The sequence below is a fragment of the Panthera uncia genome (assembly GCF_023721935.1).
Source record: "Panthera uncia isolate 11264 chromosome C1 unlocalized genomic scaffold, Puncia_PCG_1.0 HiC_scaffold_3, whole genome shotgun sequence".
NCBI lineage: Eukaryota > Metazoa > Chordata > Mammalia > Carnivora > Felidae > Panthera > Panthera uncia.
This window is the reverse complement of record NW_026057584.1, coordinates 54,590,340-54,608,084: the sequence shown is the minus strand read 5'-3', so window position 1 is coordinate 54,608,084 and position 17,745 is coordinate 54,590,340. Positions and strand designations below refer to the sequence as shown.

At 40.2% G+C, this 17,745-nt stretch overlaps 1 protein-coding gene across 5 annotated transcripts in view; it reads left to right on the top strand.

Annotated features, from left to right (window-relative positions):
- The window catches only part of OSBPL6 (oxysterol binding protein like 6), a 213,226-nt gene extending 196,531 nt beyond the window's left edge, over positions 1-16,695 (top strand). For all 5 annotated transcript variants that reach the window (XM_049615956.1, XM_049615958.1, XM_049615955.1 and 2 more), the window contains 10 exons: positions 2,700-2,787; positions 3,286-3,539; positions 4,284-4,421; positions 4,786-4,849; positions 6,882-6,960; positions 8,822-8,966; positions 11,696-11,840; positions 13,241-13,367; positions 14,554-14,676; positions 15,756-16,695. In XM_049615956.1, the coding sequence (XP_049471913.1) occupies positions 2,700-2,787; positions 3,286-3,539; positions 4,284-4,421; positions 4,786-4,849; positions 6,882-6,960; positions 8,822-8,966; positions 11,696-11,840; positions 13,241-13,367; positions 14,554-14,676; positions 15,756-15,864 (1,272 nt within the window). In that variant the 3' untranslated portion in view covers positions 15,865-16,695. The remainder of the gene's footprint in view (positions 1-2,699; positions 2,788-3,285; positions 3,540-4,283; positions 4,422-4,785; positions 4,850-6,881; positions 6,961-8,821; positions 8,967-11,695; positions 11,841-13,240; positions 13,368-14,553; positions 14,677-15,755) is intronic.
- The last annotated feature ends 1,050 nt before the right edge of the window (positions 16,696-17,745 follow it).

Genomic DNA, 17,745 nt, shown 5'->3' with positions numbered 1-17,745 from the left:
TACAAAACAGATGAACATAAGGGAAGGGAAGCAAAAATAATATAAAAATAGGGAGGGGGACAAAATATAAGAGACTGTTAAATACAGAGAAAAAACTGAGGGTTGCTGGAGGGGTTGTGGGTGGGGGGATGGGCTAAATGGGCAAGGGTTAAGGAGGACACTTGCTGGGATAAGCACTGGGTGTTATATGTAGGGGATGAATCACTGGATTCTATCTCTGAAATCGTTATTGCACTATATGCTAACTAACTTGGATGTAAATTTTTAAAATTAAAAGAAAAATTTTAAGGAAAAAAAACGCAAATTTAAAAAAAGATAAAATGCAGAATTTAAAAAGAAATTTTTCTACATAAGGTAAATAGATACTAAAAAGGGATAGTGTTTAAGTGGGCGTAAAGAGATGGATGTTTTCGTCTGCTGCTAGTGAGAACAAATTACTACCATCTTTCCAGAGAGCAACTTGGCAACATGTGTCTAAAGCCTAAATGTGACCCATTTGATCCAGCAGTTTCACAGCTAGGAATAAATGTTAATGAAATTGCCAGACAGAATCACAGAAATAGACTTACAACGATGTGCATCCAAGTGTTGTCAGTAATAATAAAAAGTTGGAAGCCATTTTTTTTAAAGTATATTTATTTTGAGAGAGTCAGAGACAGCGGGATTGCGGGAGGGGCAGAGAGACAGGGAGAGAGAAAATCCCAAGCAGGCTCCACGCTGTCAGTGCAGAGCCTGACAGGGGCTCAAACCCACAAAACCGTGAGATCATGACCTGAGTGGAAACCAAGAGTCAGACCCAATGGACTGGGCCACCCAGCTGCACCAAAATTTGGAAACCATTTAAAGGTTGGCTAAGTTCCTTGTGTTATACCTGTATAATGAATTATGTTGACTTTCCAAATAAAGATGAGATGTATATTTATTATAATGGAAATATATTCAGAACACCATAACAAAGTATATAAACTGACCCCCTTGTTCAGTATCTAAAGATAAATGTATCAACAGGTTTTTATAGGCATTTCGAAATTGGGGGTAATATCCAGATGTTAGAAGTGGTTTCCACTAGGTGATGGAATTATGGTTCATTTTTATATAATCTGTTTACCCTCACATAATTTCTAATTTTTACAATAAGAATGTTTTGTTATATATGCAGAAAAAAATGTAGCGTTATTTCCATTTTCAAGACAGTAAGTATGCGTATCAACAGCTTTCTTTCTTTTTTTTTTTAATTTTTTTTTTTAACGTTTATTTATTTTTGAGACAGAGAGAGACAGAGCTTGAACGGGGGAGGGTCAGAGAGAGAGGGAGACACAGAATCGGAAGCAGGCTCCAGGCTCTGAGCTGTCAGCACAGAGCCCGACACGGGGCTCAAACTCACGGACCACGAGATCATGACCTGAGCCGAAGTCGGACGCTTAACCGACTGAGCCACCCAGGCGCCCCAACAGCTTTCTTGCCTACAGTAGACCCGTTGGTTATTCCCATTTCTGAGTGGCTCTATTGTCCTGCTCTGTTTTCTTACCTGATCCATTTCTAGCTCCCCGTATTAGTACATATGTTGCCCCTTAACTTTATCCCCATGCAAATTTTGGTTTCATTTTATGACATGTTTTTCTCTTATACAGAGGGGCGTAATTCTTGATTTCCCCCATTCCTGGATCTTCCTCTCTCACTCCTAAATAATCTGCCAAATTTTGTCCATTGTCATCAAATGTGGCTCTCAAGTAGCTTTACTTCCAGATCTTCACTGTGGCCGTCTGAACCTAAGCTGTCAGTTATCTCCTACGCAGATCTATGTAGTATCCTCTTAGCTGAGCTCCCAAAGGCAAAGCAGCCAGGTGTCTTCCTGAAAACTAACAGTGACTCAGTCATCCCCTTGCATGTAATAACTCTGTGGGATTTTATGGATCCCTTTATGTTGTCATGAAACGCCCTTCACAGTGGGACCCTCCTCCTGTTCATCCCACCCTCTGTCACAGCCCCTCAACTCCTGAGCATTCCTAGAATGGAATGTTTCCCTCGTGTTCCTTACCTGTGTACACTCTCCCTTCCTCCTGTGCTTCTTTCCTTTCTAAATACCTCTCCAACACCCAGTGCCAATTTTATTTCCTCTGAGCAGCCTCTCCTGACCCCTCTAGGGAGGAGTAGAAGCCCTCCTTTTTTTTGCATGTTCTTATTGTATTATGCTGAAATACACCTGATTATGTACTGGCCTCCCGCAGCCTCTCACCCCAACTAAGGCAGGGAGCTACTTAAAGACAAAGGCTGCTTTGGGGGCACCTGGGTAGCTCAGTTGGTTAAGTGCCTCTTGGTTTCTACTCAGCTCACGTCTTGTGGGTTCAAGTGCCACATCAGGCTCCACACTGACAGTGTGGAAGCCTGCTTGGAATTCTCTATCTGCCCCTCCCCTGCTCTTTCTCTCTCTCTTTCTGTCTCTCTCTCTCTCAAAATAAATAAATAAACATTAAAAAACATTTTTTTAATAAAAAACAAAGGCTGCTTTCGAGCAGTGCTATATTCCGGCTGATGGCACACACTCTCGCTCAAGTGTTCATTGCATGTGGGCCAAGCCCATTTCTCCCTGTGACCCAGGCTATTTATTTGGACAACAGTTTGTTCTTAATCATTTGATTTTTTGACCTTTTGAGATGAAACAAGAATTCTGATCCTTTCTGTGTGCTTTCCCTTTTTAGGCTTCAGATGATGAGTCTTACATCAGTGATGTGAGTGATAATATATCTGAAGACAACACCAGTGTTGCAGACAACATTTCTCGGCAAAGTAGGCATCCTTTGAGCTTCCAGGTTGTTCTGTCTTCTTGAGAACCCTGGTGATTCAGTGAATAATCATTTTCTCTCCTTGCTAATTGTTTCTTCAATACATTTTATGTTTGTACAATCTGCTGAGGTAAATGGTTGAAAAATCTGTTAGGTAGATGCTTAAATGAAAAAATTTTACTTCTTGCTTAAACCAAAAGTTTGAGTCTTTCTTATTAACTCTATGTACTTTTTTTAAAATTTGACTTATCTTTTCTGGACTATTATTTGAGTTTATTTAATACCTTGTTTAAAAAAAAAAAGATTATACGTTGACATTTTGTGCATTTATTAGCATCCCTGTGTTGAAATAATTCCATTCACTCTTGAGAGAGTATAGTGAAGGCGTAAGAAATGTATCACAATCATAATTATTTGAAAGGGTTATTTCCTTCCTAGATGTGATGAAATCAAAAAAGCGAAGTATCTTTTATTATGATTCTTGTCTTTCTCTCTCTTCCAGTCTTGAATGGGGAGCTTACAGGAGGGGCCTTCCGAAATGGACGTCGAACATGCCTGCCAGCTCCCTGTCCTGACACCAGTAACATTAACCTGTGGAATATCTTGAGGAACAACATTGGTAAAGACTTGTCTAAAGTCTCCATGCCTGTGGAGCTGAATGAGCCACTCAACACGCTGCAGCATCTCTGTGAGGAGATCGAATACAGTGAGCTTCTGGACAAGGCTTCAGAAACTGATGACCCCTATGAGCGCATGGTAATAAATAATAGAACAGCGCTTTTGAAGGATTCGTCAACCCTAGATGTGGACTAAGGCAGTATTCATTAGGATGGCATCTTTGGGTTTTGCGTAACACTCTCACCAAGCAGTTCGCGTAAATTGGGCAGGGCCTTAAAGTTCCAGATACCTCTATAGAAGATATATGCTTTGTGACTTATCTTTGTCATGAGTGTTTCTGAAGTTAGGAGGTAAAGGTATCACACTCCTTATAGGCCTGAAGCGTTACACGGCCTTGCTTTATTAGCTTTTCCTGAAAGCCAAGAGAGCCCATTTGTTCAAGAACTTGGGTCAGAAAAAATAGCCTATTTGTGCTCTGCCCCGGCCTCTACTCCACATGACTGTGGAAAACCTGACTGCCCTCTGGAAAGAAAGCACCAGCAGCCACGAGCCTCCTGCACATGGCACTAAGCTATGCAAATGACATAACCTATAAACTAGGTGTCAGAACCATTGAACTCTGTGACACTCCAAAAACTGGGTGACAGGTGAATGAAGAATACTTGGCCTCAGTTGCCTGCTGTTTCCCATCCAAGTTGAGCCTCATTTCACTCCTTTTTTTACCCATGAGTTTATGAAGAGCCTGTGCAAATAATAGAGAATGCAAATGCTGCCAAATCAGCCCCCATTGACAGGGGGGTGTAAAATCTAGAGGAATGAGGGACGAACAGACCTGGAAGTAGTCTCTCCTATATTATTTTCCTTTCTTAAATGTTTTAACAGGTTCTTATTGCTGCATTTGCAGTTTCAGGATATTGCTCCACCTATTTCAGAGCAGGAAGTAAGCCATTCAACCCTGTCCTCGGGGAGACTTACGAATGCATTAGAGAGGACAAGGGATTCCGATTTTTCTCAGAACAGGTAAGCCCAACTGGACTCAGTGAGGTTTCTGTGCAGAAACTATAAGAAGACAGTTTGACGATGAAAACGGCTTTTTTGATAAACCACTGCTTTCAGTGGGGTATGTTACCAGCTTCCAGAAAACTCACTTTGCTTATCTTTTAATGTATGTAACTTCTCTAGAGAGTGTTTATATAAGCATGAAGTCTTAAAGTGACCGATTCAGTAATTTACTTACACATTTTGAGAATAATTCAGTAACAGAGATGGATGAGTTGACTAGTTTTTTATTTGGGGGTACCCTGTATATGTTGCAAAAAACTTAATCATTTATAGAAGTTTTAACACTGATGACATTGCCTTCTTTTTTGCTTTTAATTACCAGGTTAGCCACCATCCACCCATTTCTGCCTGTCACTGTGAATCCAAGAATTTTGTGTTTTGGCAAGGTTTGTATTTCAATTATAACTTCAAAATCCAATGAAACAGTTTCTGCTTTCTAAATGTACATTATGCTCAGGTTAGATTTCTGCCTTTGGAACTCGGAGAATGTTAGTAATTGGTGTGGAGTTGAGTTTGAGAAATTAGATTTCCTGGCTTTAAATATGAAACCATCTGGGAGATGAAATTGTAAACGTAGGCAGCAAAGCCCTAGGGACAGCAGAGCTCCATGCCCACTGTGCCAGCTCAGGGCTATCACTCTACCTCATTATGCCTCATTATCTGCCCTCTATAATATGGAGGTTCTAACTGCTGCCTTCTTGTTTTTTGAGTGTGTTCAAGATCTTAACTGTGAAAGAAGTTTCTGTGGCACATCATCTATGGCCACAGTCTATTTAGATATGTAAACATTGCCCTGATTTGTGGTCTTTAACTCACTGAGGCTCAGGGATTTGAATTGAAGTTTCTACTTAACCAGAATGTTTAGTCACAATGTTACAAACTTACCTGAAATTACAAGTTTCAAAACCCCTTTTGATTTTTAAAGTTTATTTATTTTTATTTATTTTGAGAGAGAGAGAGAGTGCATGCGCATGAGCAGAGAGAGCGAGAGAGGGAGAATCCCAAGCAGGTTCTGCACTATGAGCTCAGAGCCCAATGCAGGGCTCAAACTCACAAACCACTAGATCATGACCTGAGCCGAAATCAAGAGTCAGACACTTAACCAACTGAGCCCCCCAGGTACCCTTCAAAACCCTTTTAGAAAGAAAACTATATACAGTTGACCCTTGAAAACACTGGGGTTAGGGTACTGACCCCCACAGTCTAAATTTCGTGTTACTTTTGACTCCTCCAAAAACTTAACTACTAACAGACTACCATTGACCAGAAGCCTTAACAATAGCATAAGCAGTCAATGAACACATATTTTGTATGTTATATGTATTATGTACTATGTTCTTATAGTAAAGTAAGCTAGAGAAAAGAAATTGTTATTAAGAAAATCATAAGGAAGAGAAAATATATTTATAGTACTGTACCCTATTGATCAAAGAAAATCTGCCTATGAGTGGACCCATGCATTTCAAACCCATGTTGCTCAAGGGTCAACTGCATATGTACGTTTAACCATTAAGTATAAATTGTTCCTTCATGTTTGGAAGGGAGCGTCATTGCTCACAGAATGCCTCTTCTCATATGCACTTTCTCAACCTGGAAACACACAAAATGATAGAGTACTATGACTGTATTTGATTGCAAAATGAGAAAATAAGTCATTTCTTGGTCATAACAAAGAGTTAGAAATTTTGTGGAAACCACACTAAGCTCCCTTACTTACAGTCCATCAAAATGGGGCCAAGTGGTTATTACAAATTCACAGGCAAACCTAAGTGTCCCCCAGTAACACATAAAGCCATCATGTGAGATAAACATCATATGAGCCCTGGGCCATATCTTAACAACCAGCATAGGAACATCTTCCTTAGGTTAATTTCATTTTCTCATAAATCTTACTTACTTTCTGTATTAGAGATTTTCTTTTTTTACTATTTTCCCAAATCATATAACTTTTCAAATCAATATGTAAATAAATCCATGGTATTGCCTTACTGAAATTATTTATATTATACATCTTATTTTTAACATGTATGTTAACTGTTTCCACCATTTAGTTAAGACTTACAACAACATTTATCTAGACATTAAAGCACAGTAGAGTCTATGTGTATATGTGTACGTGAATATTCATACACACATGTATATACACATACTGTTCTGAGTTTTTCCCAGTTGTATTAGTTGAAACAGGTAAGGAACATGTGTCATGGAGAAACATAGACAGATTTTTTTGGTTCACAGTTAATCTTTTCACCGTGGGCCATCCCCAGGTACTTGATATGTTAAATCAACAATATAGAATCAATTGTGATTGCAAAAGTTCTTTGTGGAATGTGGAGTGTGATACACATGTTAGGTTTTTATAGAATAAATGATTAGATATGGAATATATATTTCTTCTCTTCTGCCTATGTTGTTTAGATATCAGATGGAAAAACAAGTTCTGGGGGAAGTCGATGGAAATCCTGCCTGTTGGAACACTGAATGTCATGCTTCCCAGGTAGGTTGCTCTCATCTTCCTTTTGGTCTCTTACCTGCTTTTCTAAATCAGAAATGGGCCTTTGAAACTCTAGAAGGTGCCAACAGTCCATTTCTATGTATGCCCAAAGCTTCTGTTAACATCTCCTAAGTTTTGAGAATGGATCCCCCCACCAAAAGCAAATGAGGACTTTAGCATCTGTATCAAAGCTCCCTACTTCTCTCTGCTCATCCTCCGTTCATCAAGTCAATACCAGCCACCTACCTGTCCCAGTCACCATGTTAGTTTGCAGTTTACATCAGAGGTTCTTTTTAGCCACTTTTTTTCTATATAATATATGTTTTCACTTTTGAATTCACCTTAGATCCAGGGACTATTTCTAATGTCTAAGTTATTGAGGAAGAGTGATAAAATTCTTTTATGGTATTTTTCTAGAGGATATAGCCTATAAATTTTTTAAATTAATTGAAGTTTTCATTGAGGCCAAAGGCTTGATTGTTGTTTTGTTTCTTTCTTCATTTGGTTGGTGGTGTTTTGTTTTGTTTTGTTTTTTGCTTATTTAATGACAGAATTTGCTGGTGGATTGGATATGAAAGAAGGTGGGGAATGGGAAGAATCCCAGAACCACAAAATAGACTTTATTTGCAAACTCATGAGAAGAGTTTTCTCTCTGTATACACCATGGTGTATATAGAGTCTACATGATACCAACTCATAAATCTTCTTAGAAACTTAGAAGTGTTTTATTTTATTTTGAAAAATAGATAAATTTTATTAGCCTGGGTGGCTCAGTTGGTTGAGCATCCGACTTCGGCTCAGGTCATGATCTCGCGGTTCGTGGGTTTGAGCCCTACGTCGGGCTCTGTGCTGACAGCTCGGAGCCTGGAACCTGCTTTGAATTCTGTGTCCCCTTCTCTCTCTGCCCCTCCCCTGCTCGCTCTCTGTCTCTGTCTCTCTCTCTCTCTCTCTCTCTCTCTCAAAATAATAAATAAACGTTAAAAAAATTAAAGAAGAAGATATAGATAATGTGTAAACTTAAAGGCAATCTGAAGCTATGTCATCTCATTCCTTGGCAGAAACTCTGTCCCAGAATTTGCATTAGGTACGTGCTGTGATCATTAGTCTTTCCTCAAAGAATTATTCACATCTTTGGTCTTAACTCAGAGTATGAAACAATGTGCTGAGGATAATCTTACTTAAAGTCCCATCCTACCATGCCTATCTCCTCCTTCAGATCCTTCCACAGCGGCGCATTACCTGCACTGTGAATCCAGCCAGACTCATTGGGACATCATTGAAGGCTTTCCCTGCTCCACCCCATCCACCTTGCCAGTCTTGCCACCCACCATTCCCGCTCATGTGTGGCACACCACTGGCAGGCCCCCAGATACACCATGCTATTCTGACCTCTGTGGCTTTGTCAGTGCCTTTTCCAGTCTGCAGCACCCTCCTTTCCACCCTCCAAACTTAGACTGAACCCAGCCTTCTCTAACAAATCTTCCTTGATACTTACTGCACGTTCCAGGCAGATATAAGGACTCCCCTTTCTCTGTTCTCATGCTACTTCCTCATCATATTTTATTGTAAGTATTTGTTTCCATGTCCATCTACCCCTACCATACTGTTGGCTCCAAGAGAGCAAGACACAGGTCCTATTCAACTTGGTAGCTTTAGCACCTGGCCTACAGGAAGCACTGAAATGTTCCTTAAATGAATAAGTCATATCATAAATATCCTTGACTACATAGAAATGTTCAACAAAGAAATGAGAGGGAAAAGGAGGGAAGAGAGAGCTTTGGCCAAATAATATTCTCAGTAGTAGAAACAGTCATAAATATTTGTAACCTTCATTGTTTTTAACCAATGTTGTATTCTTCCCTAGGTATGGAGATTGCTATGTATGGAATAAAGTCACCACATGTATACATAATATTCTCAGTGGGAGGAGGTGGATAGAGCATTATGGAGAAGTAACCATTAGAAATACCAAAAGCAGTGTTTGCATTTGCAAACTCACATTTGTTAAGGTAAATAATATCACACAACAGTCAAGGAAAAAAAACAATATAAAGTGCTTTGTAAAGGAGAAATAAAACAGTTACCTTAAACAGCAGCAAGTGAATCTATCCTGTACCATTGATCCTTATGGGCATTTTAGATAAGAAAGCAGAACCTACTGGTAGAGTTACACAAGGCGTCTAGACTTCTGAATGTGTGGAGGTCAAAAAAGGCACCATCTCAAGACAGAAGAAATACCCTTTCCAAAGAATTTTCTTTTTAAGCAGCCAGTCAGCACCCATTAGGTAAAATTCCAGAAAACACTTCTTGCCTATAGCGAGTCCTCTGGTTTCTATTTCTATTCCTGCTTGATTGCAACACAGTCAAGTGATCTTATTTTAGGGAGCTAATTATAATGCATTTGTCATTTTCTGAGGATGCGTGTGGATGATAGCTTCCAGTCACCACAAGCTTATCCAACTCTGCCACTATTATAATCCAAATACATTCAAGAAAAAACATCACCTTTATTAACAGGAAAAGATTCCTGGGATAGAAATGCTTACACAATATCATTTTCCCTTCGTGTCTGTGGTCCTAAGAGGAACACACAGTACTGCCCTCTTGTTTAGGCATGCTACAGAACTCATCATGGTACAGAGATCCCACCAGCCCCTTTATCTTTTCTACTCCTGATCTCATTCTGTCGTGGCAAAAGCGGGTAACATATTGAAGTCTTAACACTCAAAAATGTTCTCTTAGTAAAATCCTTTGAAACTATTTGGAAGGTCATGTTATTAATTGGAGGTCTTTATTTTTACTCAAGATGTTTTTTGTGTTTTCCTTTTTTCCTTGGAAAAAAAAGCTACTCATTAGGTGGCTCAGAACTGAAAAGCCAGGATCATTAGTTGGCTCTGGTTGGGTGGTGACAGTAAATGTGTGCATTTAGTTTTGTGGGCCACGCTTGTGAGAAGCTTTGATTTAGGCCTGCCCCTAATATTTCCAGAGCTCAAAGCAAGAGTACAAATGGGGGCCCCAATTCCATATGTGTAAATATTTAAAATTTGTAGATCAAACCTACAGTCTGTCAAATAGCTTACATTCTGTTCTTTGACCTTGACAAATATGCCTTTTATAACAAAACCCCCAAGGCCAGATTGGACCCTTTAGAACTGTGAGCTGGAAACCCGGCAGCACAGGAGAACCAGACCCGATGGATGGCCTTCCCACTTTTCCCCCTCCTGCAGCTGGCTCTGTCCTGCCCCACAGGGGCCTTGGCCACACATGTGAAGGCAGTCCAGCTGCATGTCTGAGCTCTGTCCACACTCACCTCAAACACCACTGGCCACCCCTCAGGCCTAAATTCATACACTGGTGGTGGATGGTCTGCCCTTTGGATGAATGAATCCAAAGGAAAGGCCAGTGTGGACTGTGGAATAAGCTTAGAGTTGTTGGGAGGGGGAATTCTAGCACCTGATCTAGAAGGGGGCCATGGGATCCAGATGGGTAAATTCCCACAGACTTCTAGTCTCCCAGGGAGAAGCATGGCTGGAAGAAGGCCAGACCAGGCTTTTCCTGATGAAATTTAGCTATTTGTGCACACTATAAAAATTATTTCACAAATGACTTCTGCAGCATCGCCCATTGAAACTCATTAAAACCCATGAGCAAAGGAAAAATTTGAGATAGGAGGATCTAAGGAAGAAATTACTAACCTGTAAATTAATTTTAGGTTATTAGGATAGAAACAGAGTCTCTTCTGCCCTAGCATAGAGATTATCCCTTTCTTTAAAGAATGAAATCCTGCCTTTTGCAACAACGTGGGTGGAACTGGAGAGGATTATGCTAGGTGAAATAAGTCAGTCAGAGAAAGACAGATACCATATGTTTTCACTCATATGTGGAACTTGAGAAACATAACAGAAGATCATGGGGAAAGGAAAGGGGAAAAAATGGTTTCAAACAGAGAGGGAGGGAAGCAAATCATAAGAGACTCTTAAATAGAACAAACTGAGGGTTTATAGGGGGCGGTGAGGGACAGGGGACAAATGGGTGATGGGCATTGAGGAGGGCACTTGTTGGGATGAGCCCTGGGTGTTGTAAGGGATGAATCATGGGAATCTACCCCCAAAACCAAGAGCACACCATATACACTGATGTTAGCTAACTTGACAATAAACTGTATATGTATTAAAAAAAAAAAAAAAGATGGGTAGGGGGTGGATGGAAGAAACAGGTGATGGGTATTAAAGAGGGCACTTGTGATGAGGGCTAGGTGTTGTATATGTTGAATCACTAAATTGTACACCTGAAACGAATATTACATATAGGTTAGCTAACTGGAATTTAATTAAAAACATAGTTAAAAATTAGAAAATAATAATAAACTCATATCCCCACATCACACCACATACAACTAATTTGAGATCGATTATAATCTCAATGGTGAGTGGCAAGTCCATAAAGTTCATAAAAAGAAAAAAAAAGACTATCCCCATAGCTTGGAAGTAATCAAGATAATGTACTAGCCATACAGGTAAAAACTGATTACTCAAATTTCATTTAAAAAATTAAAAAAAATTAAGTTAAGCCAACTAACACTTAGAAAGCCAAACTTTCATATAAAACATTTTGAGGTAGATTTCTGGAAGTGATTTGAATGAGTAACTTAAAAGTTAAGAAAATTTTCCTTATGGAAATTATAGGGATTGGTGTTATTAAAGAGATCGGACGTTTTAATTGAGTTTGGTTTTTCCAGGTGAATTATTGGAATTCTAATGTGAATGAAGTCCAGGGGGTTGTAATGGATCAGGAGGGGAAGGTGGTGCACCGGCTATTTGGGAAGTGGCATGAAGGGCTCTTCTGTGGCGTGGCCCCTTCTGCCAAGTGCATCTGGAGACCAGGTGAGAGGGGTATGGGTGTCTTGCTTTAGGAGGGCACCTTGGGAATGTCACGTCTCATGAAGTTCCCCTCATGTTTGTTTTCTTTAATAGTGAGATTAAAAACGTAGATGCTTGGTGGGCCTGGGTGGCTCAGTCAGTTAAGCGTCTGACTCTTGGATTCGGCTCAGGTCATGATCTCACCATATGTGGGATCGAGCCCTGTGTCAGGCTCTGCACTGACAGCTCGGAGCCTGCCTGGGATTCTCTTTTTCCCTCTCTCTGTCTCTGCCCCTCCCCCATGCTCGATCGCTCTCTAAAAACATAAACAAACCGTAAAGAAAACCGTAGATGCTTAAGACAAGTATAGTTATATATTTTTACCTAACATATAAATTAGGTAAATCCCAACATTTGATAATAAGGAATTATAAAATTTAAGCCAAATCAGACGTGTGGTCAGAGATTAGGCTTCATGTAAAGTCATTTTAAATGTAATGCCCACATTCAAAAGCTAGGTGTATTTATTAAAGAATTCAGATAATTGAACTGTACAAACTAAAGTCCTTATTTATTCTCTGTTCTAATAAAACAAGGGAAAGCCTGCAAACATCTATAATCCACAAATTCAATAACTTAACCAGAGTAAGTGATCTTACTTGAGCGGCAAAAAGCTGCATTATGTTGACATTTAACAAAAAGACATCAAGAGAGTTCTGGTAATACACTAGCAATACTTGAATATCAAGTGTAAATGGAATAAGTGTCCACCTGACATTTATTTTCACTGGAATTTTGTCAGTTACTCCTAACTTTAAAATTAGTTGTTGGTTTTCTAAGAAGCCCCAATGAGTATTTAAATTTCCTGTTAGTAGAGTGGTCAGTTCATTCAATCAGCTGCTATTTATTGAGTAGTGACTATGCATCAAACTTTAAGAGTTTGGAATACATCAACGAGCAAAGCAGACAAAGATCCTGACTTTGAGTTTAGTTAAAAAGTGCCAATAAATATTAACGTAGACCTGTGCCTTTTTCTTTTTCCAAAAGGAAGTAAATTGTCAAGTGTTTCTCGTGAAGTCTTAATGTTCATAGTTAATCACCCTGGCATTTAGTTACCCAATTGAATATTTGAGGGAGAATCATGGCATAGTTTAGCTAGTGAAGACTATTATATGTACATAGTTTTATGTTAAAGACTGTATTTTATTAAATATATGAATCTACCAGTTCTGATAATTAACAAAATGTTTCCTATCTAGCAAAATACAGCCAAGTTAATGCACTTAAGAAAAATCTTAATCTGATATTTATGACTATAAATTTAGTATTAGTGTGGGTATTAATTAAGCACCTGGGTTAAGAAGTCAGCTTCTGCAAGCTTCTTCCTCTTTGCCACTCACAGTGGTTTATTGGCATCGTTCCAGGTTCCATGCCAACCAACTATGAACTCTACTATGGTTTCACAAGGTTTGCTATTGAGCTCAATGAGTTAGATCCTGTGCTGAAAGATCTCCTTCCACCAACAGACGCCCGATTCCGGCCAGATCAGAGGTGAGCATGGCATTGATATTTGAAATGGACACTAGATCATGGCACGGCGGCACTATAGATATCATCAAAGCTTATTTTCACCACTATCTTTTATTAATTGAATCATTCACTCATTCCCTCATTCGCCCTGCAGGAGTTGAGTCTTCTACCCTAGCCAGCATGATGTTCATGGGTGATCATAACAGATACTTAGCACAACAAAAAGGTTCCCAAAGAAGATAACAGTTTTTAACAAAAGGTTTCCACCCCCAGCCCCCAAGACACCAAAAGTATGCAAATTCACGAACTCTGTCTCCACTAAAACCTCCTCCAGTGTTTTTACCTCTTTGTTTCTGCTACTCTTTAACATGGAGTATGTTTTAACCTGAGGAATAAGAAGATAAGCTACAGAAATGCTTTGAGTCAAAGTCTCGTGTTTACCCAGCATGGTTTTGACCCCACAGGGTATGAGATGTACTCAAAATACAGTACCCAGTATTGAATGTCCTACTATTCAATTCTCTTATATTCCACCCCCCTCTCTAGAACATGAAGTCTCACTGTTTGACATTCACACTCATCAACACACTTTCTGTGTGCGTCATATTGAAGTTTGCTTCATTTTGAAATTTAAAGACAGGTTTTGTAAGTTGCCATTGGGTCTGCTTTTTCTTTTCGATTCTATTCCAATATTCCCTCACTTATGACTCCTTTCCTTTCTGTGGCCTTTTGTGATTTCCTCTACTATTATCTTTTCTTTTTTCATCAGTTTTACTCTCATCAATAAGACAGGGACACTCCTTCCCTCTCATTCTGCTCTAAAAGTAAATGGAGAGCAGCCAGCTACCATCCTTCCTGTGGGCGTTAGCACGTGTTTTTTGGATAATATGGAGAAAGAGTACATCTGGTACTTCATGTTGTCCTAAGCCTGAGAGAGCACAGAAAAGTCTTCAAGGCCAAACTACTCACCTTTCATTCCTAGCTTTACATTGCTGTATGCGATACTTCAGTTGGCATCCACAGCAAGTAATGTTAATTGGTGGGCGGTCAGACAGAGGTAGTGTGGCCTGGGGCAGGAGCCAGGGGACATGACTGTTCACCATGTTATATCCTCAGCAGCCAGAAGGTAATCTTATACAAAATGACACTTTTTTTTTTTGTCAGAAAAGAGGATACAATATTAAAGAGATAACTGTGTTCTGCTTAGGTTTTTGGAAGAAGGAAATTTAGAAGCTGCGGCAGCAGAGAAGCAAAGAGTAGAGGAGCTGCAGAGATCACGCAGGCGCTACATGGAAGAAAACAACCTTGAACATATACCAAAATTTTTTAAGTAAGTCGGTTCATTCCCCAACAGGTGCACACTTTGCAAATGATTGCCACAAGCAGTGAGAAACTCCAGGTGAAAAAAAGAAAGTGAGAGATAGTTTAATGTCCAGGGAACTTCAGATCAAACTGATTTTGGTCGCTTTGGTTTCGGTAGTGAAAATATTGAGCCAGATTTTGCACTTGTGAACAGTTTGGAACCATAAAAATAAATTCTCCTCAACAGCTCTTTTCTTTTCGTGGGCAGCAAAAAGGCTGAGAGTCTTGTACAAAAATGCTATTTGTCCTTGAACTACACCATTTGGAATGGTGGAACCTTGCTTCCACCCCCTCACTCGGGGCCACGATGGGACCCCCACTGCCCTCAGGGGCATCCTGGCTTCATTAGTATTTCATTTTATTTCTATCATACGGGGCTTATGTCATTTAGATTTGGCCTTTCTATGGTGTGTTCACGGGTGATTATTACAGGATTATTTGCAGGATCATGTAGACATCACACAGAGTAAGCTGTATTTTCCAAATCCGTCTGTGGCCCTCCAGAGCCAGGCCGTTATCAGCCCAGAATAAGCTCATATGCTTTCAAGGTGCCATCTTGTGACTGTTCTGGGGAGGAATGCAGCCATGCCCTGCATGGCTGTTCTGGGGAGGAGTGCACCCAGAGTGTCGAAGGTGCACTCTGGGCGTGAGCCTTGCCGAGGCTCACGGAGCTACTGTGGTTGTATACTTTTCCCCACAAGTGAAGCACAGACTGTTCTTGTGTGGGACCTGAAGCTCTTAGTACAGTACCTGCACGTGCTTTTTTAGGCACTGTTCACTTTCTAGCCTTGCCTGGAAGTGATTTATTCATGCCCTTAACCCCTCTCCCCAGGACCCCATCCACTTCCATTTCAACCAAACAAGAGGAACAAATATAAATGAGTTTCTTTTTGGTCAAAAATAGTCAAGCCATCAATAAGCAGATAGGAAACTAACTGGCTCACGAAGTACCACTTATACATACACATCTCATCTACGGGAGAGGGTCCAATTACCAGGTCATCTTGATGTGAGTGGAGTCTAATGTCGGTTTTTATATTTCCACAGAAAAGTTATTGATGCCAATCAAAGAGAAGCCTGGGTTTCTAATGATACCTACTGGGAGCTGCGAAAGGACCCTGGGTTTAGCAAAGTAGACAGTCCTGTTCTTTGGTAAACTGGGAATGTAGAGCTAGCCAACATATCACGCTCTGAATGAATAAATAACTATGCACAATTATGTTTCCTAGAGCTCCGCGTGGTTTCTGGGTCGACTGAAAACCGACCATTTGCTTTTCTATTCATCTTTATAATGGACTTTCAGAAGTGCATTAGACAAGGCCCCTAACCACTTTTGGATCCTTTCTGTTTTGCTGCAACCATATCCCTTAAAAAACATCCACGCCCTCCTTGAAAAGCAGAAAAAAAGGAGCAGAATATAAAATCCAAAGTCTGAAGTGTCTGTGAAGAAAACAAACTGTAACTGGTGCTTAAAGCTGATCCAGAGAGTTAAAAGCAACATGACGTCTAAACCACACGTTTGGTCCTTTGTCTGGAAGCACCATCCTGTCCTCAGAGAAGCTCCTGGGCCATGGCAGCTGGTCAGCTCAGACTTCGAGTGTGTCTATTTGATGTGGTGTACTTGTGCTGACCTTGTCAAAAAAGATGTGATACTTCTCAGAACCTGTTCCATCTGTACGCCATTGTTCATGCCTTAAGAAATGCAAAGATGTACAATAAATCATTTTTTAAATGTGTGCTCCTAGGTTTATGTGAAGGACAGCTCTTTTGAATCATGGCATGATTCACTTTCTGGGATCAGAACAATTAGGAGACTAACACATGGATTTTTGCAAAGTAAACGACACATGCTTTACTTTGATCTGTCGGCTACTGTATCATATATCCGAAGGGCAAGAAGGAAAAGGTGTGCTCAGTAGATCTCTGTATTCACATTGCTCGTCAAGTTCCTGTCCTGCCACCCGATAATAAACCCTCTTCGACCTAACCTCACAGTGTGCCCTGTTATTTGGCAATATCTGTATTTGATTTGAACACTTGGCATCAGTGTTAAAACCCTAGAAGGAAATAACAAAAAGCATGTGGCATTTTGTGTGGGCTTAGGAGTTACTGTAAACATAAACTGTTTCTGAGTGGAGCACAATGTAACCCCCATGTCGAGCTTGTGCCCAGCCCATTGGCACCGAGTGGAAACCTGCTGGGAACAGAAGCAAGAATACTAGGGGCTTAGTTGCATTGTTTCAATGAGTTCTATGCAAAATCATACTTTATATTTTCATCCAGTGATTCTGTGTAATACATAATGACATATTAGGCATCTATCTTGCCTTTGGCAGAGATAGAAAACAAGCTCAAGAGTTTATCCTTCCCAACAAGAGGGCGGGGGAGGGAGGAGGGAGGGGCAGAAATTCGCTTTGCATACTTCAGGATTTGGGTTTTTTTCCAGTATTCAGAGGCTTTTGTAAGAAACTTGCATCAGTGTTCCTGAGTTTCTGCACGTAGATGACTATATAAATGCCTGTATGTTTAAAAAAAAAATCTCTTTAGAGATTTTCCTAGAGAATTATAAAATTACATATATTTTATTCTTAGAGTCTTACCATCGGATTTTAAGTGTTACTTTAAACTCTGATAACAAGGTTATTGACATTTTACATTTTGTTATGAGGTATTGATTGTAGTGTTCTTTCTCCTCAGCAGAGCATTCTCCATAATCCACTCTCAAACCAGAACTGCCACGGAGAACAGAAGGAAACACTCTGGAGTCTCCACTAGGTGGAGCCGTGTTTTAGTTCTGAAATCCCTCCTTCCATCTGAGTGCCTGTATCCTGTGTACCCTATGGTTTTAAGTGAAATTTCCTTCTCAAGGGCGCCTGGGTGGCTCAGCTGGTTATGAGCCAGGTCATACTTCGGCTCAGGTCATGATCTTGCGGTCCATGAGTTCGAACCCCGTGTAGGGCTCTATGCTGACAGCTCAGAACCTGGAGCCTGCTTCAGTTTGTTTCCCTTTCTCTGCCCCTCCCCAACTTGTGCGCAT